The sequence below is a fragment of the Lissotriton helveticus genome, chromosome 7 (assembly GCF_964261635.1).
Source record: "Lissotriton helveticus chromosome 7, aLisHel1.1, whole genome shotgun sequence".
NCBI lineage: Eukaryota > Metazoa > Chordata > Amphibia > Caudata > Salamandridae > Lissotriton > Lissotriton helveticus.
Window position 1 is genome coordinate 1,152,239,304 of NC_136068.1, and position 26,413 is coordinate 1,152,265,716.

The 26,413-nt window shown below is 45.8% G+C and overlaps 1 protein-coding gene across 1 annotated transcript in view; it reads left to right on the plus strand.

The window, feature by feature from the left end:
- The window catches only part of LOC144770056 (ABC-type organic anion transporter ABCA8-like), a 2,854,033-nt gene that overhangs the window by 2,427,606 nt on the left and 400,014 nt on the right, over positions 1–26,413 (plus strand). Inside the window, exon 28 of the mRNA XM_078654287.1 lies at positions 16,270–16,361. Coding sequence (XP_078510413.1) covers positions 16,270–16,361 — 92 coding nt within the window. The remainder of the gene's footprint in view (positions 1–16,269; positions 16,362–26,413) is intronic.

A 26,413-nucleotide genomic window follows, 5' to 3' on the forward strand; every position in this document is an offset into this window, starting at 1 on the left:
AACACCTGATGGTAGTAAGGGTTGCTATGGTTGAGTACATGATCCTGTTCAAATTGGTGAACATAGAGATTGGCGAGGCTGGGGGCAAAAATGCTCCCCATCGAAGTCCCTGAGGTCTGGAGGTAGATTTGGTCCTCAAATCTAAAATAGTTATCTGTCATTGCCAGTCTGGCACACTCCATAACGAAGTTGACAGGAGTAATACTATTAAGATCTCGGGCATCTAGAAGTGATCTTATAGCCTCTAGGGTTTCATCCTGCGGAATGCAGGTGTATAGTGACTCAACGTCAAAACTAACCAGGAGGTCAGTCTCAACGTTGAAGTGCACTTCTGGTAACAGCCTGAGGACATCAGCTGTATCTTGCAGGTATGTTGGCATTTCCTTGACTATTGGCCTGAGAAAGAAATCCACAAAGGTGGATAATGGTTCCAAAAGGGAACCAATTCCTGAAATGATCGGTCGTCTAGGGGGTGGCCTGGTAGCCTTATGAATTTTAGGTAGGCAATAGAAACCTGGCATCACAGGATTGGAGGATACGAGGAATAATGCTTCCTGAGGCGTAATCCACCCTTCCGCATTGCCTTCATCAACCAGAGTTTTGATCTCTGTAAGTAACCTGGAGGTAGGCTCATTTGATAGGCGCTGGTAGAATTGTTGGTCATTCAATTGTCTCAGACACTCCTGTCGGTAAGTTGTCATATCCATAACCACCGTGGCATCGCCCTTGTCTGCCGGTTTAATTATAATAGATGGATCCGAAGATAGAGTGGTGAGAGCATCTGTTTATCTACTTTCATGTGACATCTGTTTAAAGTACCAAACTCCTCTCTACACAATTCCACTCAATGCTACTTCACTATACGCTAATCCAAAGCACTCTACACCACTCCACTGTATGCTGTTCAACTCTATGATACTCCATTCTACGCCACTCGACTCTACGCTACTCCACTCTAAGTTTTTTATATTTGTTATTGATTTTCAAACAACCAACGCCAGTGAGCAGCAATAGCACATCAAATATGACAGCATAATATATCACAAGCAACTTCTCACTGTGTACCCCGCCCATATCCCTCCCCCGCCACCGGTGTGCTTCAAGAGCATGGTCTATTAACAATTAGGGTGTATCAGAATCCAATACAATAGTAATTTTGAACAACAGTAGTGCAGTACAGGACTTAGATGCACTTTTAAAAGATCACAATTTGTCTCACTTATCGTACCCTGATTCATACTCCTTATATCAAAGTGTCAGTTGGATCTCGCCGGTTCTCCAAGTCTGAACCCTCCACTGAATCTGACTCTGGGGCCTGCAATATTGCAACTAAGGCCTCCCACGCCCTTGCTGCCTCCTGTGCCTTGTCATTATAAGTACGTAGGGCCTGTTGCAGCCTAAGTGTACCTTCACTCTGTGCCCACTTGAGCAATTCCGCCTGCCATCTCCCTACCCCTGGCCCCCTCGTCGACTTCCAATGCATTGTGATTTCCCTCTTGGCTAATACGAGGCCCAGGTCTATAAATTTACGTGTCACTTTCGTTTTAGCTGTATGTGGGAACCAGTGCAGCAAACAAGTGCCCAGGTCAAGTTCGATTGTACGATCAGTTATATTACACAGCAGTTCCAGCACATCTTTCCAATACGTTCCAAAGCTCGTACATCCCCACATTATATGCTGGAAGTCGGCTCCCTCCAAACTACATCTCGGGCACTGAGCGGTCACCGCATTGTAATATTGATTAAGCTTGGCTGGTGTCAAATATACTCTGTGAAGGACATATAATTGTATCAATTGAAATCTAGCATTTCTCGTGCTCTTCCAGGCTCTACTAACCAACTGGGCCCAAGTTTTTTCAGGGATTTCCCTGCCAAGGTCCATTTCCCATTTCTCCTGCAACGTGCACAATGGTTCCAGAGCCTCAGTCAGCATGCGCCTGTAAAGGCACGTAATAGCTTTAACAGTTCCCACCGCCATTACCACATACTGGCACACACTTGAAGTCCGCAGCTCCGACAGACCTATCCCCCAGTAGCGCCGCATAGCTGAAATAGGCGGTGAGTGCAGCAAATAATACCCCCGCGGAAGATCGTATTTATGTTGAAGGGCCTGAAATGTCAACAGGGTTTCATTTTCGTAGAGGTCTCCCAGCACTTGTATTCCCAATCCTCCCAGTTAGCCAGTGCCGTCCAATCCCCGCCATGTGGAAAAGCCATGCACATACCCAGTGGTATCTCCGGAGCATACAGGCGAGTGAATCCAGCCCGCCGCTGGCTCTGATTCCAGCACAACCGCAGCATCCTCTCTTCAACAGTGAGCGGCTCAAGACGCATCTTCTGCTGAAGCACTATAAAGGACAAAATATAGCGTGGGATCCATCGACCTTCAGGTCCATCCGGGCCCCTGAAATCCCGAGCTACAGCTTGGATGAGCCACTGTAATTGTGCTGCTAAATAGTGCCACTCGAAATCCGGAACTGCAAGTCCCATTAGCTTTCAGCCACACCATTGTGGCCATAGCAACCCGCCGTCTGCCCGACCCCCAAATAAATCCTACAGCCATAGAGCGGAGCTGATAAAAGATGGCGCCCGGCACCCAGATCGCCACCGTCTTAAAAAAATACAACAAGCGCGGGAGCACTACCATCTTCAGGAGCGCCACCCGACCCGCTATCAATAACGGCAACGTACTCCAAAATTACCCTCCAACAAATCCTCGGGGGAATTATAAACGTTGGTGCCTAGATAAGGTAAAGAGTGGGGCTCCCACCTAATGCCCACCACCTGCGAAGAGTTCAGTACAGCCGGCGCCACCGGAAACAAGCAGGTCTTTGCCCAGTTCACCCCAGCCCTGAGTACTGCCCAAACACATGGAGCAAGTGTCGCGCACCCTCCAAAACCGCTTCCATGTTTGCGAAAAAGACCAAGTCATATGCATAGAGGGAGATAAACTGCATGTCCCCGAGGAGGCAAAAACCTGGATAATGCCTCCCCATCCGGGCATGGGAGGCCAGGGGTTCAATGGCCAAGGCAAACAACAACGGGGAATGCGGACATCCCAGTCACGTGCCCCTCCCCACCTGGCAGGCTGACAAGATCGCCACACCCATCCGCACCCGAGCCGTCGCTGACTTATAAATGAGTTTCGTCCACCCTACAAAGGAGTCCCCAAGCCCGAACTCGTGCAGGATCCGGTACAAATATGGCCATTCTAGGCTGTCGAACGCCTTCTCAATGTCAACTGAGAGAACCACCGTGGCAGGGGTCTCACTATGGTCCTCTCCCGAAATCCGCAGAAGGCGGCCGTACATTAGTTGCGGTTTTGCGCTTTGGAAAAAAGCCCGCCTGGTCAGAAAGGACCAGTTGTGTCGTATAAGGAAGCAGCCGGGTCGCGAGAATCCTACTCAAAATCTTATAGTCAGTCGTTAACATTGATAATGGGCGGTAGGCTGACCTAGACAAAGAGTCCTTACCTGGTTTCAACAACGGGATAATGATAGCCTCGCCACTTGAATCTGGCAGTCTCCCTAAATCCCAGGCTTCCTGATAGACTGCCAGCAATTTGGGGGCCAGGATATCGACATACGTTGATTAAAATTCAATTGGTAGCACATCTACAACTGGGGTTTTCTTACACGCCATATGTTTTATTGCGCTACGTATTTCCCCTATATTGATCTCCTGCCCCAACACGTCTCCCTGATCGTCCTCATGACGCGGCAGTCGTATCTCAGCCAGGAATTCATTCAGTCCATAACATGCACCCTGCAACCTGCTCTTGTACAGGTCCGCATAGAATGCCAAGCACATCCCGTTAATCCCTTGTTGAGTATGTTCTGATACACCCGCTGGGGTGGTCAAAGCCTGGTGGTCTGTGCTGGCCAGCCATGCCAAGAGGGAACCCACCTTATCTCCCTCCGCGTGTGCCCGCACCAGATACTCTTTGTGGTCAAAGCAGTGCAACCTTTCTACCTGTGCCGCTACTCCCTCTCTCGCAGCTAATACTTCGGCCTGTGCTCCCGGGTCCTCAGGGTGGGCCCTCTCTGTCCTACGCAGCCGCAGTTTCTCCCTTTCTATATCATGCAACAGCGTCCTCCGCACTCCTGCAGTTTTGGCAACACATAAGCCCCGCACCACCACCTTAAAGGCATCCCATTCCAGGGCCAGGGTCGAGGCCGTCCCTTCATTCTCGAGGAAATAATGTTCTATACCCTCCTGCACCTCTGTGCGGAACACCAGGTCTTGCAAAGCCTCTGGGCGCAACCGCCAGGTAGGGATTGCAGACCGTCCCCGAGACCACAGCAGTGCCAAGAGTAGCGGGTTATGATCCAATATCGTCCTCACCAGGTACTCACTATGGCGGACCAGTGCGTGGACGTTCGGGGAACACACACCGCATCTAGCAGCACATGCAAGTCATGTAGCACAGAATAATAAGAATAGTCCCGCTCGACCATGTGCTGCACTCACCATGTATCTATCAGCCACCACTCAGTCTGCTAATCACTCCAGAGTTTCGAAAGCTTATGTATTGGTGCCTGAGGCAACAGTGGATGTGACCTATCCATTTCAGTATCTGTGACTGAGTTGAAATCGCCCCCCAAGATCACTGAACCAATCAGAAACTACGCCAGTTTCCCTGATAACTGAGCAAAATAAGACTTCTGTTCCACATTAGGGGCATACACACTGCACAATGTAACGTCTCTCCCATCCAATCTCCCCATAACAGCCACAAACCTCCCTTCAGGCCTCTACACTCCACTGTACAAAACTCACCTCCAATCTACGCCACTTTCCAACACTCAACAGCACACCACTTGATTGTGCTGTGCAAGAAGCCATTTCATATTATTACAGTTTACTTGACATTACAATACGCCTGTCCACTGTTGTGCAGTCCACACCACTGTATTATACAACACACCACTGCATTCTATGACACTTTAATCCACTGCACGGTACACCACTCCACTCTACTCCATTGTAGGACGCCCTTCTCGAAACTGCTGTACAACCCTCCACTTAATAATACCCCAATTAAAACCACTGGACTCTGCAATTTGAAACTCATTTTTATTAAAACAAATTAAAATTTTTAAAAAAAACATGGTTTGATATAATTAGGAAAACTTTCTTTATTCTTTGTGTACAAACCAAACTAAACAAACATTAGAATGTGTAAAGTTATATTTAACCTTTAATTTATCATTTACGCTCCACCTTTAAATTATTTATTTATTCTTTTCATACAAACCAAACTTAAACTACACCAAGGTAAAACATTTTTTAAATTATATTTTTCTCTTAAAGGTTTTAATTATTTAAGCAATACTATCAAATCATTATAACTCACGCACCATCATACAAAGAGTATTAAACTCTGTAGGTAGCTACAATACATTAACTATAACTCAAGCCTTCTCCATGGACTGGTAATGCCCTTTGATGTTATATAATTTAAGCTTAACTTAAATTAAAATTTAAACTAATATTATAGCATTTACTTCTGATACAACACTAATGATATCGCAAATCATATCATTTGTGAGAATACAGTGCATGGTAGGGTGCCATCTCATAGTTAATGTATTGTGGCTACCAGGTTCAATGCACTGTTTTCCCATTAAGGTTTACACTATGGCCTCTGATGGGTCCTCTAAAGAAAGAACTTTATGAAGGGCATTTTGAGCTTCCTGCGAATGTACAGGAATAGGAAGAGAGAAGAAGACATGGGACAGATCCTGGTGCAAACTGCTACTTGCAGGACAATACCATTTCCAATAATACTTGGCAAATTCCTGGGCCAACTGCCTCTGAAGCCCACTGTCAGAGGCGGTGGTGAATGTACTATAAATAGTGTGACAGTTTTCCATATAAGGAGCCCTATATCATGACATATTTACCTAGCCTATCAGACTAAGTATGAGTAATTAGGAATGAGGCTCTACCTCCTCGATCTTCTGCACATTTTGCTGCATTATGAGGTTATCAGGATGAATTATAGTTCTTTTCAGCTTTTAGATGCCTGTTAGGTGACAGTGCACTTTACAAGTGCCGAAATAAAATAAAAAATAAATGTTATTTAGCAGCAAATTTTCCACAAAAAGCATTTGAAACAAGACTAATGCCCTCCCACCAATCAGGTCTCTCTTAGCTCGAGTCTCTGTTATTATACATTAAAATGGTTCTGATGCAGAGGTGTCATATGTATGAATTAACTGCAATAAACCTCATAGTGAGCTGCAACCAATCCCATCAAAATACTTTTCCACATACTACTGACATTGAAATATCTGTTGTTAAACATAAGGCAGCAAATAATTCTCAGGGTGAAGGTACAGTCAATATGATTGCCCCATCAGGAAACCCACCCAATGCCACGTCAACATGTAAGCAATTCAAGCACTAAAGGCCTCATTTATGAGAAGTGACCCATCGCTCCGTGAAAGCAGCGATGCGTCACTTCTCAGTGCGCCCTCCTTACGACAGGATGGATGTTTTTTTTTACCATATGACGTATTATGTCACAAGGAGTTACAGATACGTCAGTATTCCTGACGTATCTGCAGGCGCAAAAGTGACACATTGCTGGAGTGTGTCACAAAAGTGACGCACCTCCAGCAATGTGTCCTTTCGCATGGGGCAGGCCCCATGTGAAAGTGCCTGATTCAGTCTTATGCCTGCTGTGAGGCAGTCGTGCCCTAGGAGTGGTGCAGTGAAATCTCATAGATTAGCCTGCGTCACTACTACAAGGCTTACTTACGTGCGGATGCCCACCCTGCATACATTATACCTGACGCAGGTATAATGTAGCGCAGGGGTTTACAAAGTGACGCATCTGCCTACGTGCGTCACTTTGTAAATAGGCTGCACCAGGGACCATGTTTTACGCTGGCGATGCGTCACAAAAAGTGACGCAATGGTAGCCCAATTCTGTCCCGAGGCCCCATAAATAAGGCCCTAAATATGCTTTATGAAAGGTACTGCTCCTAGTGTCCCACAAAACTCAGAGGGTCTTGGAAACCAACTGCCAGGGCCATCTAACAAATTGCTTTAGTTCTACCTGAGTAGGCCAACATCCAGCCCCACCTCATCTATTCTGGTTTTTGGTGCCCTTTTAGTCAAATGGATGGCCTGAAGCATTATTTCAGTGGAGATCTGGACAGGTAAGTGTCCAGGTACAACCACGCAGGAAGTTTCACAAATTTAGTTGGCACAGTCGGTAAATTAATTTGTCATGCTTGCCATTGTTTGTATTATTTTCTGCCAAGTAAAGAGTTATTTTTGTACTGGGTATTAAAAGGATAAGTTATATGGTTGAGTCCAGTCCCTAACATCTTTCCTGATCTACCAGTACCACCACAATCACTGGCATGACAAACTAGGGGATGAGACAAATGGCATCCTGGGGCCAACTGCAATTGATTTCAGCCATTGGTAGGTACGTGGGGGTTGTACCGTGTCAGTCAGGCCAGAGGGCTCCATCAACACAGTTTGCAAGGGTCTCTTTTTGAGAGGTTCCACAACTTTTTGTAAAGGCCAGATCAATCCTGCATTCCCAATATATGGTCGAGACTCATCACCCTCGAAGGCCAATCGATGCCTGATCATTTGATGGGGAAGTCACGAGCAGCCAGCCGGTGGTCCATATCTCAGGCCCACATTTAGCTATACCAAAAAGTTTTGGCCACAGATTCAGAGAGGGACAACCTCCCACCAATTGCTCATCCTCAGATTTTTGCACAGGGCTAGGGCATGTCTGTGTTTCAAAGCCAGGAGGGTGTATAAAGATTCATGGGCATAGGTCAAAGTTCGATCAGACAGTGTTCATCATCTTGGCCTGCTTACCATGCCCTCTTAAAAACAGCTATTCTTGAGAATGTATAATTAATGTACGCTATTCAATGGAATACATTCTTCACCATGCAACTTATAGTCCTAGATCATAATTTCCCTTAAGGATTGATTAATCAAGGTATAATTTCTGTATTCTTGTTCAGATATCTGGAGTGTAAGAAATTGGGTTATTGGTTGAGAGGGGTGGATTCGCCAATTAGACAACAACCACAATCCTTGTTAGGGTAAACCACAAAAGTTGCTAAATTAACCTGTGCTTAACCCTCTAGTAGCTTGGCACAAAAGCAGTCAGGCTTACCTTAAAGGAAATGTGTAAAGTATTTATGCAGCACACAAACAGTTATATAGTGAAAACACAACACCAGAAAAATCCTAAGCTAAACAATAGGGTAACTCTTAATGAATAATATGATACCCGGACTATAAAAGTCCAATCAGTAGAACAGGAGATATTCAGTTTTTAAGTTTTTAGGGAAAAAAGCGCCTAAAAACACAAAGTGACACTCGTGGTCATCTGGTCACACTAGGCTGGGGGGAATCACAAGATCAGGCCAACTGCGATGGAGCGCCACAGATGTTGGTGGCTGTAGCGCGAGGAGCTAGTTTGGTGTCACGGACAGTCGTTGCTGCAGCTTCACATTGACGTTCGCCGTGGACAGCCGCTGTCCACACAAAGAAGGAATTTCACTGTTACCTCATGTCCGTGATCATCATGGGCTGCAGAGTCTTAGTGCAAATGGTTCATTTATGGTTGCAAGGAGCTCAACTTTCAAGATTTTCACTTTTACTTCAGAAGGAGTACACTATGATAACAGCCAAGCGTCCAGGAGCTGGAGAGGCACCTCATGGGGATCAGTGGCTAACCTCAGTAGAGGCCAGCAGGGCTCAGGTAGATCCATGCAGGTCCAGTTGCAGCATGTCAGTTGGCCAGTTGCAGGGAGGCCTCTTAAGCTTGTTGTGTCCCCGTAGGAGGACACAGGAGGTCATCCAACTGACCCTTGGAGTCACTCTGGTTAGCCTGGAAAAATGGCAAGCCGGTTTAGTCTTCCTACAGAGACAGAAAGGCAGTCCTTCAAGCAGAAGCACAGTCACCTGGCAGCAGGACAGTCCTTCTTCTGCAACTTCCACAGGTACTGGAATGTTCTGATCAGTAGCTCTGGAGGTCCACTATTTATGCACAAACAAAAGGATTCTATCAATGTGTAGTTGCTAGAAATTTTTATATTTTGGTTTTGTGACTAGTGGAATAATTGGCTCTCTCTTATGGTGGTAAAGATGAGAGCACAATGTGCTTGTTAAAATACCCCTCACACACTAAAAAAATCCAATAGTGTCATGCTTCATCATTGGGGTCTTCCCGTCCCTCTACGGGGCGGGGCGTGCTACGGCCTGACGGACTACGCGGGAGCACTAGTAATGTGACAAGGCTATGTGATGGTGCAAAGTGAATGGTGTCAGTGAAGTGTAGGGACCTAGTAATGTGTGGGAATAAAAAAAAGCTAAAAATCCTCTGGCTAGTGGAAAAAAACAATTTATTCACTTCCCTAGCTGGGGACGTTAAGAAGGGGGTTTTGGGGTAGAGCGAATAGCTACTACCTGGTCTACATGTTTCGTAAGCAGTCCCCTACTGCTTACTCATCAGGACCTTCTAGTGGCCCCTACTAGGAGTTTGCTCAGTTGCTAAGTATAGTAAGCCTGTCGTCCTAAAAACTAGCAGTAAAAATCAACTGTTAGTTTTAGCTTCAGGGCATGAGCTGGCCCAAGGGAAGCGAAAAAATATCAAAAGCGATGACCTAAATTGGTCTCTGTAAGAAAAGGGAGAAAAAAGAGAGAAGCACAAATCTTTACCATTGTAACTGTGATTTGTCTATAGACACAACATATAAGTGGCGCCACAAGTCCCACGGGTCATTCATATTTTGCCCATCTCATAAAGAATGTATTTAAAACTTTATGGACAGAGTGATGGTTCAATCTGCCATCCCCTGCACGTTCGTGTCTGTTCCGAACATATTGTTGCCCCGCATAATTGAGGCGGATTCAAATTAACTCACACACACATTCATAACTCAATGCACCCATCGGCACCACACGAGGTTAAAAAAAGAGAGACCCGTTTTTTCGATTCGATTTCGCAACCGATAATAATGTCTTCTGTTTCAATACCAAAAGAGGTAGTCATTAAAAAACCCCATGACGCACACACAAATTGTTATATAGACTGCCATACATACTGCTGAGGCGGTTAGGATATGCCTCATGAGCTGGCAGTCGGTAGGTGTGTCACCGCGGTAATCTGGAAAGAAAGAAAACCGCGCCCATAGCGTCACAACACACACACACATTTCAATGTTATCCCCTGTCTCTTAGACCAGGTGTTTAGAGACCTTGGCAAAGTCTAGTACTTACAATAGCCGCGTAAGGATACTACCTTACTCCTACCCGTCCTGCCGCTCTGGAGAGTGCTCGCGTCTGGAGACCGGTGAACATTTAAGCTTCCCTGAGCGCTGGTCACGCGTTAGAAGACTAGCGCGCTAACCTAAGATGGCCGCCCCCGATGGAACACGGGGTGTGCAAATATCGGAAGTCTGTCTTCCATGTCTAATTCGTTTCTCAATAAGCATTTTGTCTGAATTGAAAATGTTATTAATATTTACAAATTTGAGCTCAAAGGTCCTGCTTGTTAGTTTGTATTATTAGACCCTTATCCTAATGATGCGAGAAGGCTCACACAAGGACCATCTCAACAATGCTGCCAGCTGCTTAAAGTCCCGAGGGGTCAATAAGGTGGTTCTTGGTGGCAATGGTCCAGAATGTTTTACAATGTCACTGGAATATTATTTAGTATCCACTGAATCACGGTAGCGGCTATTAACCAGGTACTGAGTGCCACTACCAATTTAAATCAATTTCTTAGTAGCTAAGGTTAAGTAAATCACAGACAATTTTGTCCTTCATTGGTCTTTACAGGGTGAGCAAAGATTGTGTGTGTGGCCCAGGGGGCTGGTGCTTAGCAGAAGGGGAGTAGGATGGTCTACAGCTGACCCCACGGTATTTCATCGTTCAACCCGTGTTTGTTTGACTGGACACGAAAAACCCATCTTTGTTCCTTTTCCAGTAGGTATTTCTCGTGGTCAATCTGCTCGATCACTGTCCAGGCTATGTCCTCAGGTTTGTGCCCACTTTCAAGGAAGTGGTTGGTTAGTTTCGTGCTTGACTTTTTGCACTTGATAGTACTTTTGTGTTCGCCTGTTACAGTTGCTGAAGCTTCTCTGCTCCCAACTAGCAGTAAAAATCAACTGTTAGTTTTAGCTTCAGGGCATGAGCTGGCCCAAGGAGCCAGAGCCTGCTCGAAGAGAAAGTAAAAAAAAGTGGAAATACAGAGACCAATATGTATCACTACATATAACACTAACTCTGACCAAGTTACCAAAATCATTAACAAGAATTGGAAAATTCTGAATAGTGGTGGTCTCGACATTCCAAAACCCATGTTCTCTCACAAAAGAGCTCAAAGTGTAAGAGACATACTGGTACATACCAGACCGAAGGAGGCTAAGACCACAGGTAACTCCAGCTTTGTACAAGGACACTACCCATGTGGTGGATGCAAGGTATGCTGTCTTACCAAGAAAAGCAAAAAATTGACTTTCAAAAATGGAACTACATGGGAGCAGAGAAGCTTCAGCAACTGTAACAGTTCGAATGTCGTCTACATGATCACCTGCCCTTGCAATCTCGAGTATATTGGCATGACAAGCAGGGCTGTGAAAATAAGAATAGGCGAACACAAAAGTACTATCAAGTGCAAAAAGTCAAGCACGAAACTAACCAACCACTTCCTTGAAAGTGGGCACAAACCTGAGGACATAGCCTGGACAGTGATCGAGCAGATTGACCACGAGAAATACCTACTGGAAAAGGAACAAAGATGGGTTTTTCGTGTCCAGTCAAACAAACACGGGTTGAACGATGAAATACCGTGGGGTCAGCTGTAGACCATCCTACTCCCCTTCTGCTAAGCACCAGCCCCCTGGGCCACACACACAATCTTTGCTCACCCTGTAAAGACCAATGAAGGACAAAATTGTCTGTGATTTACTTAACCTTAGCTACTAAGAAATTGATTTAAATTGGTAGTGGCACTCAGTACCTGGTTAATAGCCGCTACCGTGATTCAGTGGATACTAAATAATATTCCAGTGACATTGTAAAACATTCTGGACCATTGCCACCAAGAACCACCTTATTGACCTCTCGGGACTTTAAGCAGCTGGCAGCATTGTTGAGATGGTCCTTGTGTGAGCCTTCTCGCATCATTAGGATAAGGGTCTAATAATACAAACTAACAAGCAGGACCTTTGAGCTCAAATTTGTAAATATTAATAACATTTTCAATTCAGACAAAATGCTTATTGAGAAACGAATTAGACATGGAAGACAGACTTCCGATATTTGCACACCCCGTGTTCCATCGGGGGCGGCCATCTTAGGTTAGCGCGCTAGTCTTCTAACGCGTGACCAGCGCTCAGGGAAGCTTAAATGTTCACCGGTCTCCAGACGCGAGCACTCTCCAGAGCGGCAGGACGGGTAGGAGTAAGGTAGTATCCTTACGCGGCTATTGTAAGTACTAGACTTTGCCAAGGTCTCTAAACACCTGGTCTAAGAGACAGGGGATAACATTGAAATGTGTGTGTGTGTTGTGACGCTATGGGCGCGGTTTTCTTTCTTTCCAGATTACCGCGGTGACACACCTACCGACTGCCAGCTCATGAGGCATATCCTAACCGCCTCAGCAGTATGTATGGCAGTCTATATAACAATTTGCGTGTGCGTCATGGGGTTTTTTAATGACTACCTCTTTTGGTATTGAAACAGAAGACATTATTATCGGTTGCGAAATCGAATTGAAAAAACGGGTCTCTCCTTTTTTTAACCTCGTGTGGTGCCGATGGGTGCATTGAGTTATGAATGTGTGTGTGAGTTAATTTGAATCCGCCTCAATTATGCGGGGCAACAATATGTTCGGAACAGACACGAACGTGCAGGGGATGGCAGATTGAACCATCACTCTGTCCATAAAGTTTTAAATACATTCTTTATGAGATGGGTAAAATATGAATGACCCGTGGGACTTGTGGCGCCACTTATATGTTGTGTCTATAGACAAATCACAGTTACAATGGTAAAGATTTGTGCTTCTCTCTTTTTTCTCCCTTTTCTTACAGAGACCAATTTAGGTCATCGCTTTTGATATTTTTTCGCTTCCCTTGGGCCAGCTCATGCCCTGAAGCTAAAACTAACAGTTGATTTTTACCTACTGCTAGTTTTTAGGACGACAGGCTTACTATACTTAGCAACTGAGCAAACTCCTAGTAGGGGCCACTAGAAGGTCCTGATGAGTAAGCAGTAGGGGACTGCTTACGAAACATGTAGACCAGGTAGTAGCTATTCGCTCTACCCCAAAACCCCCTTCTTAACGTCCCCAGCTAGGGAAGTGAATAAATTGTTTTTTTCCACTAGCCAGAGGATTTTTAGCTTTTTTTTATTCCCACACATTACTAGGTCCCTACACTTCACTGACACCATTCACTTTGCACCATCACATAGCCTTGTCACATTACTAGTGCTCCCGCGTAGTCCGTCAGGTCGTAGCACGCCCCGCCCCGTAGAGGGACGGGAAGACCCCAATGATGAAGCATGACACTATTGGATTTTTTTAGTGTGTGAGGGGTATTTTAACAAGCACATTGTGCTCTCATCTTTACCACCATAAGAGAGAGCCAATTATTCCACTAGTCACAAAACCAAAATATAAAAATTTCTAGCAACTACACATTGATAGAATCCTTTTGTTTGTGCATATCTGACCGGAGGGTGATTCTGTCAACACCTCTTCGCTTCCTCTTGTGTTTTGGTCCACTATTTATACCTGGTACCTGCAATGAATGATAAAATATATCTTTTAGTGAAATTGGTTTTAACATTCTGTGTTTGAAAATACCACTTTTAGAAAGTAGGTGTTTTATTGTCTAACCATCCAAGCCTGCCTCTGCTGAGCTCTGTATTCCTTGTCTGGAGTTTGAGTGACAGGGGCTGGGGAATTCCAGGGGACTGGGGAATTCCCAGAGATAAGGTAAGTCAGCACAGGGCTGAATAGAGAAATCTCCATGTAGATGGGTGGGAACAGTTGCACCTGGGACCTGAATAGGGCTGTGCTTTCCCTCCACAATGCTGGCTCCACCTCCTGTGATGTGTCTGATGTCTCTGTCCTGCATTGTGAAAGGAAAGAAGGAGTAATGTCAACAAAGTGCTCCAGGACTGACCAGAGCTGGTTTGGACTAGGCAAAGGCCTCTCTGCCTTCAGAGAACAAAGAGAAACTGTGTAAAAAAGGGGATCCAGACCCCAGGACTTTAGATCACTTTGGAAAACAAGAAGAAACCTTTGCCGAGGAGAGGAACCAGAAGAAGCTGAGGAGAAACTATCCCTGAAACTGGGGGATTGGCTTGCAGTGGTTGCCTGACTGCCAAAGAAAGGAGAAAGGACTTTGTGTGCACTTTATTCAACTTGCGAGGGATCTATAAGGGCTTGAGAAAAGAGTTTGCCTCCTGCTGAAGTCTCAGGGACAACAGACTTCAACCACCAGCTCCCCAAGAGTCCTTTGGAAGTACCTGCAGCTGTATTTGGGCCTTCTGAGGGACTGCGTGTTGCAAGGAGCTGGAAGTGCGACTCATGGAGAAGAAGCGTGTCGCCGTCGCAGCTGCTGCCGTCACATCACTGAACTAGGGTGTCGCTGCTGTTGCTGTAGCATTGCACCACATCACAAGAAACGTCTTGCAACACAGAAGAAGAGTGTCGCCGTTGCAGCTGCTGCTGTCACATCACTTAACTAGGGTGTCGCCGCTGTAGCTATTGCATTACACCACATCACAAGAAGAACCTCGCATTCACAGAGAAGTGTGCCGCCGTCGCAACCGCTGTCATCGCATCACTGAACAAGGGTGTCATAACTGCAACTGACGCATAGAGCGGAAGCGTCTCGCATCATCGGAGGAGAGTGTCGCCGCCAAAGCCGCTGTCGTTGCATCACTGAACAAGGGTGTCGCCACTGCAGCTGTCGCATCGTGTCGAGATGTCTTGCAACATCGGAGAAGCGTATTGCATCACGAAGAAGACAATGTCTTTATTTCTTTGCACCAGATCTTCAACGCATCACCGTCCTTGCAACACTTTCGTTGTAGAAGCGTTACGCATCTTAAGGTACATTGAACTCAAAGTGTCGCATTTACCATCTAAAGAGAACTAAGCTAATTCTACCATTTTTAAAGTACAGAATTGTAGATTTTTGTCGTTTGTGGTCTTGAGTTACATCTATATAAAAGAATACGTATTTTTAATATACATCTGGTGTGGTGTCCATCTGTAGTGTTGTCACTTGATTACTGTATGTGTTCATAAATGCTTTACACACTGCCTCTGAAATAAGCCTGTCTGCTTGTGCCAAGCTATCAAGGGGGTGAGCAGAGGTTATTTTAGGAGTGTACCCCCTTACCCTGACTAGACGCAAGGGTCCCTATTTGGACAAAGGTACCTACCTCTGCCAACTAGAGACCCCCAGATCTAACACACAACAAGATGAACGACAGAGTGCTGAAACTTTTCAAACATTCAGGCTAGCTTGAATCCAGTGGCACAGCAATCGTTAAATAGGGCCTAGGTCTATAACTAAGGAAGTCATTTAAAGTTGGGCAAAAAGCTAGGTGCTGAAGTCCATTGTGCAAATGCCATTGTGCAAATGATACTTGTGTCAGGTGTGTGTCTAGTTTTGTGCCTATGGATACATCACCAACCATAAAAAATGGAGAGTGCTATGCACAACTAGCAATTGCTCCCACAGTTACCATCTGCTGAAATCTACTGTTAAGTGTGAGTGAAATAGGTGAGCAAAAACTATCTTGTTAGAAATAGAGGGTGGAGTTGAATGGAACTACAGAACCGCAATAAAGCAGAATGTATGGAATGCCATTGAGGTGTGAAAGCATCTGTTTAGCAAGGTCTGGCAGCTCAGTGGACTAATGCATCCACTCCAGGGATCTGTGTTTGATCCAATGATCACTGGTTCAAACTCCAGTAGGTCCACTGGGACCTTCCGAAGTAGCTAATATGAAAAACTATTGTATTCGGTAACAGTAAACGCCCATTATCTGGCAATAGCACCTGGAGACATCACAGGTGTGAACATGCACTGCACAAATACACCTATTATGTTATATTATCTCTTTGCTTCTGTGACTCCATGTAGTACAACTTTGGGGTTTTAAGATAATGGCAAACTTATTGTGTGCCACTAGAGTCCCATGTTTGCTATTAATAGTGCTAAAGGCTTTTTTTCTTGTTATTTTTTCTAGCCTTACCTGCATTGCATCATATTCCTTCTACTTCTGAGGTGTCTGGAGATGAGATATGGAAAGAAACTATTCAAGGGAGATCCTGTTTTCAGGTTTGTTCAGTAAAATGTACTTGAAAGACTAGATTTCATGGAAAGTTTAATGAAAAAGTTGCAACTATTATGTTGTCATGCTTATTTGTTTGGTGAGAAATTTTCTTTAAGGCATATTATTATGGATTTGCACAGCACCAATATTGCCTGGAGGGACCAGTGGTAGAAGTACACAAGCAAAGCAATGCAAAAACATAAAAGCAATCAAACAAATAGGCCTAAGCCCGCTAGCACTGCCTGGAAGAGCCTATCTACCTGGCGTTTGGACTCCCCGATCTGGGATAGCCCCGCCGCCCCAGAGATACCGACTCGTGGGGCGGGGTAGAGGATGTGCCTTGTGGTGACCCTGGTGCCGGGTGGGGAGTGGCCTCCCTAGCGATTGTTCTGGAGTTCCGCCTCACTCATGGCAGTGAGTGCACCGGTGAGCCCCTGACTGACCCAGCCTCAATGTTTGCCTTTTGCTGCTGTGGCAGTGGTCCAGGGGTGAATTAGTGGCGGTTGCGGCCCTGTGGGACTGGAAGCCTTATAGACACTTGATTGCGATGCCTGGAGCCCTACGCACCTGCGGCTACCACCGCGCTCCCTGGTGAGGGGAAGACGTAAGCTGAATAGACACTGCACCCTCTGGCTGGCTGCCTGCAGCCATTCTCTAACTAGGTGGACTTGAGGAATTTACGGCTGGGCCATGAGGCGGAGCTCCTGAGCATGTGGCCGGGTGGGGGCACCGGTGACCCTGGTGGATCGCAGACCGGTGAGGAGTGATCAGGGGTGGAAGATTTTGGCCCTGACTGGTGAGCCTTTACATCTTCTTTTCATGCCCTTCCCTTCTGCATGCGTGCTTCAATATTTGAACTGCCTGATGGAACTGTCAAAGTTGTGGTGGTTTACACCCTTGGAAGATGATCTCCAGCCTCAGTAGCAAAGGCTTCCTGCTGCTGTGCTTTGTTGTGGGGTCTACAGGCCCTATTGCGATAGCCTCTTTAGAACTGGGTGAGGAGGCCTTGGGCCCTTGGGTGAAGTGTGTGACACCCTCCTTCTCTCCCTGGGGACGCCTGACATACAAGTTGAGGACGCCTGTTGTACCTCTTCTGAAGAATTTGTTCCTTGGCACTTGAGGGCTTCCACCACCGGGCTTGTTGGAAAGTGCTCCCAACTACATATTTGGGAGACCCACGTTAGCAGTCTGTCCCGAACAGGGAGCGGCATTCGTTCTACAAAGTGCCTTGGCATATTTCCTCCTCCTTGAAACTTTGCCTGGATACTCAAACACTTTGCCATATCCCTACCCCCCTGCCATGCCCCATGGCATATCCAACAGGGCCACATCTGGTACTGTAGCTAAACGTTTATCAGTTGCCTCCCTCTGAAGTAAAGTGACTAACTACATCGTCAATGGAGTCATCTACAGAGGTAGCAGTGTCCTCTTCTGGGACAACGCCATCTCTACCTATTACTCAAGCTTATATGGATAACTTTCTTCGGGAACTTCGAATGGAGATAGGTTCCCTCAAGTCTAAATTCAAGGTGTACCTACATGAGATTTGGAGGGATGTGGAAGGGCTCTGCAAATGGGTCAATGATATGAAACAAACTCTGGACTCTTGCACAGAACACTTCGAGCCCCAGTGGCGTCGGATGGCAACCCTCTAAGACCACCAAATAGTCATTCAGTTAAAGCATGAAGATACTGAAAACCGCAGTCAGCAAAAAAACATTCGTATCAGGGGCATTCTGAAGGGCATGAAGGGTTTGGATATCATGGCCTTTATGGAAGATCAGCTCCATGTCATCCGGGGGGACCCAGAGGTCTCCCCCTGGTTTTAAATAGGGCACATCGAGTGGGAGTGACACCAGATCGACCAGACTTTCCTCCTGGCATTCTCATGCGAGTGTAATACTTTGTAGAGAAATAGACAATACTACAGGCCTCTAAAAGAAAGTCGGACCAGGTTATAAGGAGCATACCATCCAGCTGTTCCAGGATCTGGCGTCCACCACTCTGCGATGATGTAGGGAATTCGGGCCAGTCACAGCAAGCTTTAAGACCTTGCATTTGTTACAAATGGGGACATCCCTTTGCTATTATCTTGGAGTGGGAGGGTAAACACAAGACTATACAATTGCTGAGGGAAGCCTTGCAGCTTCTGAACATTTCTCTGACCTCTGAGGGGGCCACGCCATCCTCTCCCGGCTCCCCTACTCGTCCGGTGCCTCACAGGGACTACTGTGCCTCCTAAGAATGCCTCCAAGCGCAACAGGGATCTTATGCCTAATGAAGCCAAGAGAGACTCTATTTAGCACCTTCGCAACATGAAGAAGCCCCCTGTCCTTCATTTTACGGTTTTGGAGTTAAACTGAAATGCTTTACTCGCCGAGTGCACTAGAGATGGTTGTGTCCTAGAGATGTCTATCCCTACAAGAACAGTCTTTGCGCTTAAGGGACATGTCCCCAAGGGGCGATATCAGTGCCGGCTCTCCCATGTTTCAAGGGAGGGCACGGCTGGATCCTGCCTGGACAACGTGTTGCATGCCCTGAACTGCTCTTTTTTACCCCCCTTACAGCTCCCCTATAGACGCTGCTCCACATTGGGTAATATAATAGCATATTGCTGGTTCTGACACTCATAGGTCCTCGAGTCAGGAGATCCTTGGGGATGCAGCTGCCATCGACCCGTACCACAGACCCAGATTTTGGAGGAGTGACACTCCCAGTATGGGCAACGCTGTTTGGCATTGGCTCTGCCCAGTTCTGAGTCAATTGTTGAGGCCTAGTTGGCCTATTACTTATGTTTACTTTTACACGCATATTTTCTCTCTTAGGTTATCAGACATTTCTGGGGACCACTCTCTCGACTTTCCATTGTACCTATCGCAGCACACACAGCATATATTCCTCTGATACACTGTAGATGGCCTAACCCTCCCTATTTACCCCTGGCCCTCCCCCACTCCTCCTCACTCATTGTCTCTCTCCTCTACTGGAACACTCTACATATCTGTTTTATGGGTGCATATCTGTTTTATGGGCATACTTCTCAATCCATACCTATGATCACTGATTCCGGTGTCAAAATCCTCACCCTCAATGTGCGGGGACTTAACTTGCCAAACAAAAGAAAACAAGCATGGCGCAATCTACTTTAGCAGAATGCTGATGTTATTTTCCTCCAAGAGACCCACCTTCTCCGACAACATACTCCACGCATGACACATCCTGCATACCCCTTCTGCTATTGGGCATATGCCTCAACTAAGACAGCTGACGTTGCCATCTTTTGCAAGGCCACTTTTTGTTCTGGGTTCTCGGGGGTGGTATGGGATGAGGAGGGTTGCTTTTTGAAATTAAGATGCCAACTGCGCACCCTCTTATAAATGTCTATGCACCTAATCAGGCTCAAGATGTTTATCTTAGGAGCTTGCTCAAAGATCAGTTATCAGGGGAGGGGGTATGTGGTTTTTGGGGGAGACCTTAATTTGGTGTGGGACCCTGGCCTCGATCGTAGCACAGTGTCTTTTCAAGGAACAGGTGCTTTGTCTGCGACCCTTAAATGAGACATCTTTGACATGGGCTTGATTGATGCGTAGCAAAACCACCACCCAGACGGCCAGGATTTTTCCTTCTTTTCACACGTACACCAGTCCTATTCGCACATTGATTATCTCTTTCTCATTCCTTCCTGACTGCCCAATCTTAAACTGCCCTGATATCGGATATTCCAATATCCGATCATGCACATTTAGAGCTTGCTTTAGAGCCCTTTGCCATTATTGCGTGATACAGTGGATTTAGAGGACATCAGAAAAGCAATAGCTAACTATTTTGAATCTAACTCACACCCTGATATTTCAGCCCATACCCTTTGGGACAGATTCAATCCTACCATTCTAGGAGCCATTTCCACAATATCTATTGCTCAGACGAGAGAGGCCAGGCTGGTGGAGATGGGCCTTGCAGCTGTCATTAAGGAACTTGAATGCCCCATCAAGGTGCAATAAATGGCATCTAGCATTGTTGAGGGGCCAGTTACGGGCACATCATACTAACAAGGTGTAACGCCACTTACAGGCACTTAAGCAAAGATACTATGAGAGGGGATAAGGTGGGAGCTCTCCTGGCACTAAAGCTTCGGCAACAGCGAACCCGCACTCATATTCCTGGTCTTCGGACTGCAGATGCCACCTGGGCAACCTCAGGAGCGGCCAAACAGCAGACATTCCATGACTATTACCACAACCTTTACAATGGCGAGGACGTCCCTCAGGGGGCCATTGGCAGCTATCTTGCAGGATGCAGGAGGGATGCTTTGGATCAGGTACACTCTGAGGCACTTGAGGCACCCATCTCTTTAGATGAGCTTCAACTCGCTCTGAAGGCCCTTCCCCTGGGCAAGACCCAGGGCCCCAATGGTCTCCCGGTATATTTTTATCATAAGTTTTACCTCAATTACAGGAGAGTTTACTTGCATTTTTAACACTTTCCCAGCTTTTTTGGCATTACCCCCACTATGTTGGAGGCAGACATAGCACTTTTAAATACTGAGGCCAAGCTCTACACTAAAATCTTAGTAAATAGACTGGAACCTTATCTTCTGGGCCTTATCGACCCAGACCCGGTTGGCTTTATTCATAATAGACAGGGGGTAGATAACGTACACCAGCTGATGCACCTGGTGAAAAAATTTCACCGCCATCCTATCCCATCTTGCCTTTTCTCCCTTGATGCGGAGAAGGAATTCAACAGGGTCAATTGGCCTTTTCTAAAGGCAGTCCTCAGCAGTATAGGCATTGGGCCTTCGTTGACTATAAGAATCATTGCCTCTTACACCTCTCCCAGTGCCAGGATCTGAGTGAAGGAGGTTTATCCCAAACAATCGATTCGTCTGTGTAGTTGAACCCCTTGCGATTGTGATTCAACAGTCAGAAGACATTGTGGGGGGAATCTCCAAAATTTCCTTGTATACAGATTACCTCATATTGACTCTTGACTATCCTGAGTCCTCCCTCTCGGCATTAGTACAGGCATTGACCACCTTTGAAAGGGTTTCAGACTTCAAAATTAATATGGCTAAATCCCAAGCCTTGAATCTAACCATGCCCTCCGCAGCCTTATTAGTGATACAATCTCTCAATCTCTTTCCAGTGGGGACCTCGCTCTATCAATACTTAGGCTTCAACCTGACGCCCGCCCTAACTACATGGAAGACAGCTAATTGGCTAGAATATCGGAAAAACATTCCTGAAGACAGCTGCCGGTTATCATGCCGTCATTCTGAGTGACTTCTATGTCCACGCCTATATTGTGAAGTGGGTATTCGATTAGCCTCCAAGTCAACTGAGAGCCTGACCTTGGGGCGGTACAGACTTCAAACCTGTCTTATTATATGGATGGTGCGTGATTACGCTTTACCCCATTCAGATTGTAAATTGGGGATTCAATTAGCCTCCACCTTTACCGAGAGTCTAACCTTGGGCTGATACGGACTTCAACCATACTTAGTATGTGGATGGTGAGTGAACACGCCTTACACTATTCAGCCATTTTAACTGGGATCAGATCTGATTTTCCCTATATCTGACTCACATACCGGGACATCTCTGATGTGCAATTATTGATTGCTGCAGTAATAAGTCTACTCCATGCCCTGACGTAGTTCCTTTTACACAAAGGAATGAAAGGGGTTGACTGTGTGCTAGTCTTTTAAAACTATGTTTCGAATAAAGAAGATTGATGAACCTAACCTACTCGCTTGGATATTTCTTCCACTTCAAAGAATCCTGAAAACCTTTGTCGGTGGAAGCCACTTTAGGTTTCCTGGCTTGGTCGCCTAAACACAGTAAAGATGCCTACCTCCCCAAGATCCTTTACCACTTCCAGACTCTGACCACTCCTTCAGCGCGATATACGTTCCGTCATTTGGGGGGATAAGAGTCCTCAATTTTCAAACTCGATATTGATGCATCCCCGGGACAAGGGGGGATTTGGGATTCCCTAACCTTTTCAAGTATCATTGTGCAGCTCACTTACGATTTATTTCTGAGTGGGTTGTAAGGGAAAGCGAAAAGCACTGGTTCCACATGGACCGTGCCGTGGCTTGTCGACCCATTTGGGCTTTTGCCTGGCTCCCTAAACATGCGGGCCACAGAGTGCTTATATTACCGTCCCTACGAAAACTGTCTTGGAAATATGGTCTATGGTGGTTTTGAAATTAGGTCTTACCACCTTCCCCTCACCCAATACTCTTCTGGAGTAGAAGCCAGAATTTTCCCCGTCCTTATAACTATACTCTTTTCATCATTGGAGTGCGTGTGGGCATGACAGAGGCTCACTCTGTGCTCACACATGGTGTAGGCATGACACAGGCTCACCCTGTGCTCACACACAGATGGTATGACACCGGCTCAACTTCTGCTCACACACAGAGCAAGCATGTCACAGGCTCAGCCTGTGCTCACACACGATGGGGACTGACACAGGCTCAGCCTGTGCTCACACACAAAGGAGGCATGACACAGGCTAAGCCTGTGTGCACACACAGAGTGGGTATGACAAAGGCTTATCCTGTGCTCACACACGGAAGGGAAATGACACCGGCTCACCCTCTCCTCACACTCACGGAGGAATGCCAAAGGCTCAGCCTGTGCTCAAACATGTGGGGGACAAGACACAGGTCAACCCTGTGCTCACACACGATGGGGCATTTCACAGGCTCACCCTGTGGTCAACACAGGGGCATGACACAGGCTCACCCTTTGCTCACACTTGAAGGAGCATGACACAGGCACATCATCGGGAGGAGAGACGGACACAGTTAGGTGCTATGGCGGAAAGTGCACCTTGATGCAAGTCTGACTAAAGGGGCTTTCCCTCCATTCCTACTCCCATGGAGCATATAGGTTGAGGCTCTTGGGATGAGTGGGAGCCCTCCGAAGTGAAGAGTGACAAAGGTCAACCCACCAAGTGGTACCTCCTTACCACAAGGTTGGTAAGAACGGAGACTTTCATACCTTTAGAGTTCAGTTTGAGGGCGAATCCTTTAAAACGTTTGTCCAATGCCGGCAGGAATTTTGCCTTCCTGTAGCTACTAAGTTCCAGTATATTCAACTCTTCCATTGGACTCTCTCCCCACCCAGTGCAAAGGAAGCCATGTGCCAGTTCATTGCCTTTGAGACCATGGTCTGGTCATTTGATGGAACTCGGGGGCTGTTCTCCAGCACTCCTCCCCTTCCAACCCACACCCTTATCAAATACAATGGCACAGAGAGGTTGGTGAGGTTATAACCACAAAACAATGGGAATAACTTTGGTGAGATATCCCTTGAATACACAAATGCATACCACAACATGAGTTGGCATACAAGGTAGTGACACGCTGGTATCTCACACCCAATTGCTTATACTCTATTTCCCTGCTTCCTCACCACTATGCTGTCGTTGTGGGACTGTTCCAGGGGACGTTGTACACATATAGTGGATCTGCCCAATATTGCAATTGTTTGCAAAGAATTTCTTAATCGTATAAAGAATTTCTTAATCATATAACGGAGACTCCCAGAGTCTTATTTGACTATTTTTCTAGGCATGCAGCCCCACTCTTGCAAGCCGTGACCCATGCAAAATGGCACCTAATTAGTCACATCCTAAGGGCGGCCAAGCAACTAGTGCTTCACACTGGAAAAAATGGCATGCTCCTCCAATAGCTCATTGACTTACACATATGTGGCAGGTCCTCGCAACAGAACTCCACCCATACGGAAAAGAAACTCACCCACATTTGGCAGCCCCTCATACTTTATTTCTCATCTCCTAGGCTTAAGGCTCTCCAGCTTTTTGATTAAGCCTCTATGCCTTGTCTGAACAGCTTGTCCCTGCCCCCGCCTTACACACTCCCCTTATAGCTCCCCATGGGAAAACCTCTCGCAACAGATGACTGTCTTTATCCTAAATGCTAACTTCCCCTTTCCATGCATGTTTTTATTTTCCTTTTCTGTTGTATTGTTGAATGTTTTCTTTTTCATTATTTCTGATCATATTATCTTAATTATTCACAAGGTCCTGGAGGCCCTTGGCTACCTTGTCATAATAATGGGATGTAAAGTACTTGTATATCAAAACTGTTAATAAAGATATATAACAAAAAAAATCAAAGTTTGAGGCCGACCGCGATGGAGCCCTTGAAGAACTGTAATCTTCATTCTCAGGGAATACTTACTAATAAAAAGAGAACTTGCACAGAAGCTGAAAATATGAAAAGACATCTTTATTAAATTTTAATAAGTGAGGCCACGTCACACAGAAGCCGTAGCAACTGAATGAGGTAGTCTGAGGAATACAGAGAACAGAGGCCTTATATATGTTTAGGAATACAAAACTCAGCATAAAAGAAAGGGGCAGTCCTTGCTTTTGCAAGCATGCAAAATGCCTAACATTCCTTCTTACACAAGCCGGCCAAACCCATAATAAAAGACCACAACCCATATCGTAAACAGGTCATAAGAGAAGGAACAGACACAGATGAGAAGTAGGATAAGGGGTGTGTATGTGCATACCAAACTTTACAATCTCCTGTGCTCTGATCCTTAATCTTGATCAGCTACTGGGCAAGGAACTGGCCTAACAAGGTCAGCTTCAGGCAACAGGGTCAGTTCATTCAGGTCATCTAAAAGTCAGCTAAAGTCATCGGCCTATGTGAGGTCAACCACAAAATGGCTGCCATGCACAAAATGGAACCCAAGGGTTCAGAACGAAATCTTCAAATACACAGTGAATCCATCGGTGTAACATGACGAAAACACTCATAGTTGCTGAGCTCACTGTTTACGGTTCGCTGTTACCAAACTCGTAACAGAACCACGACCTTTATGACCTAGGTTCAGAATTCACGGAACCTCAGCCCTCCTTTTGCCCTTACATAGGCAATAACCTAAACTCACGTCAATCTGAATCCAGGTCTATATTCATCAGATCATCAAGATGTTGCTGGAGCATAATCCTATTACTTAGCAACTCTCTTCGGGACAGGTCTCCTTACACACGTAGTAGCACAAAGGCTGCATATGGCAGGACAAAATAGGGAATACCTCTATCTGTGGTATGTGGCATAAGACCACACACCCAACAATTAGTGATGTTCACTACTAACTGGTGTTGATGCAGAAGCTGTACAAAGGAATTATTAATAAACTCTGACCTCCTAACCAGTTCATGTTCAGATAAAATATGGAAAGAATGCGAAGAAGTAGTAGTAGGAAGAGACATAGATTGGGAGGTGGGTACAAATGTTAATGGGTAGCAAAAACAATCCCACCCATCAGAGACAACATTATGCTTAAAAACACTAGAAAACACATTTTTAAGAATATATAGACAACAGGAGAAAGTAATGACCACTATTACAAACAAAAGCATCATTTTTCACAACTCTAAGCAGAAAGTAAATCACAAAACTATCTAGCAAAACTTTTTTATGGTTCCTATGCATCTCAGCAACTCACTACATGTTCAGGTGAAACAGTGGCGATCCTCACCAATGCTCTCAGATGAAAAGGGATACTCTTCCACAGAGAATGGACTTTATTCCACTTTTACCAAACAGAATACCACCCTAAAACAATGCCAGCAAAACAGCAAAAATTTGTCTCCAAACACCCATTTTATGCAATTGCACGGGAAATACCCAGAGTCCGTCCAAGCCTCTCCGGCAGGCTTCTATTGTTCATCAAAATCCTCTTCTGTTGTTTTCTTCCGCATGGGCCTCTTCGTTCAGGCCTTTCATGAAAATGGTCCTTCTCAGTATCCGCTGGAGTGCCCTCCTGGCAAACACTCGCAGCTTATTTGAAAGTCTCAATGTCTCAAGGCAGTGCACCAATATCTCTTCTCTTCGACAGGCACTACAGATAGTGTGCTCTCCATTGATCAAGGGCACAGATCATCTCATGCAGACCCAAGTACTATTAATTAGGAAAGAGCAACAGGCTTTCATACTCAGCAACACTTTCAGACTCCAACAATCGCTTTTCAGTGTCAGAGGATGCTCGGGCTGCTCTTTCATGGG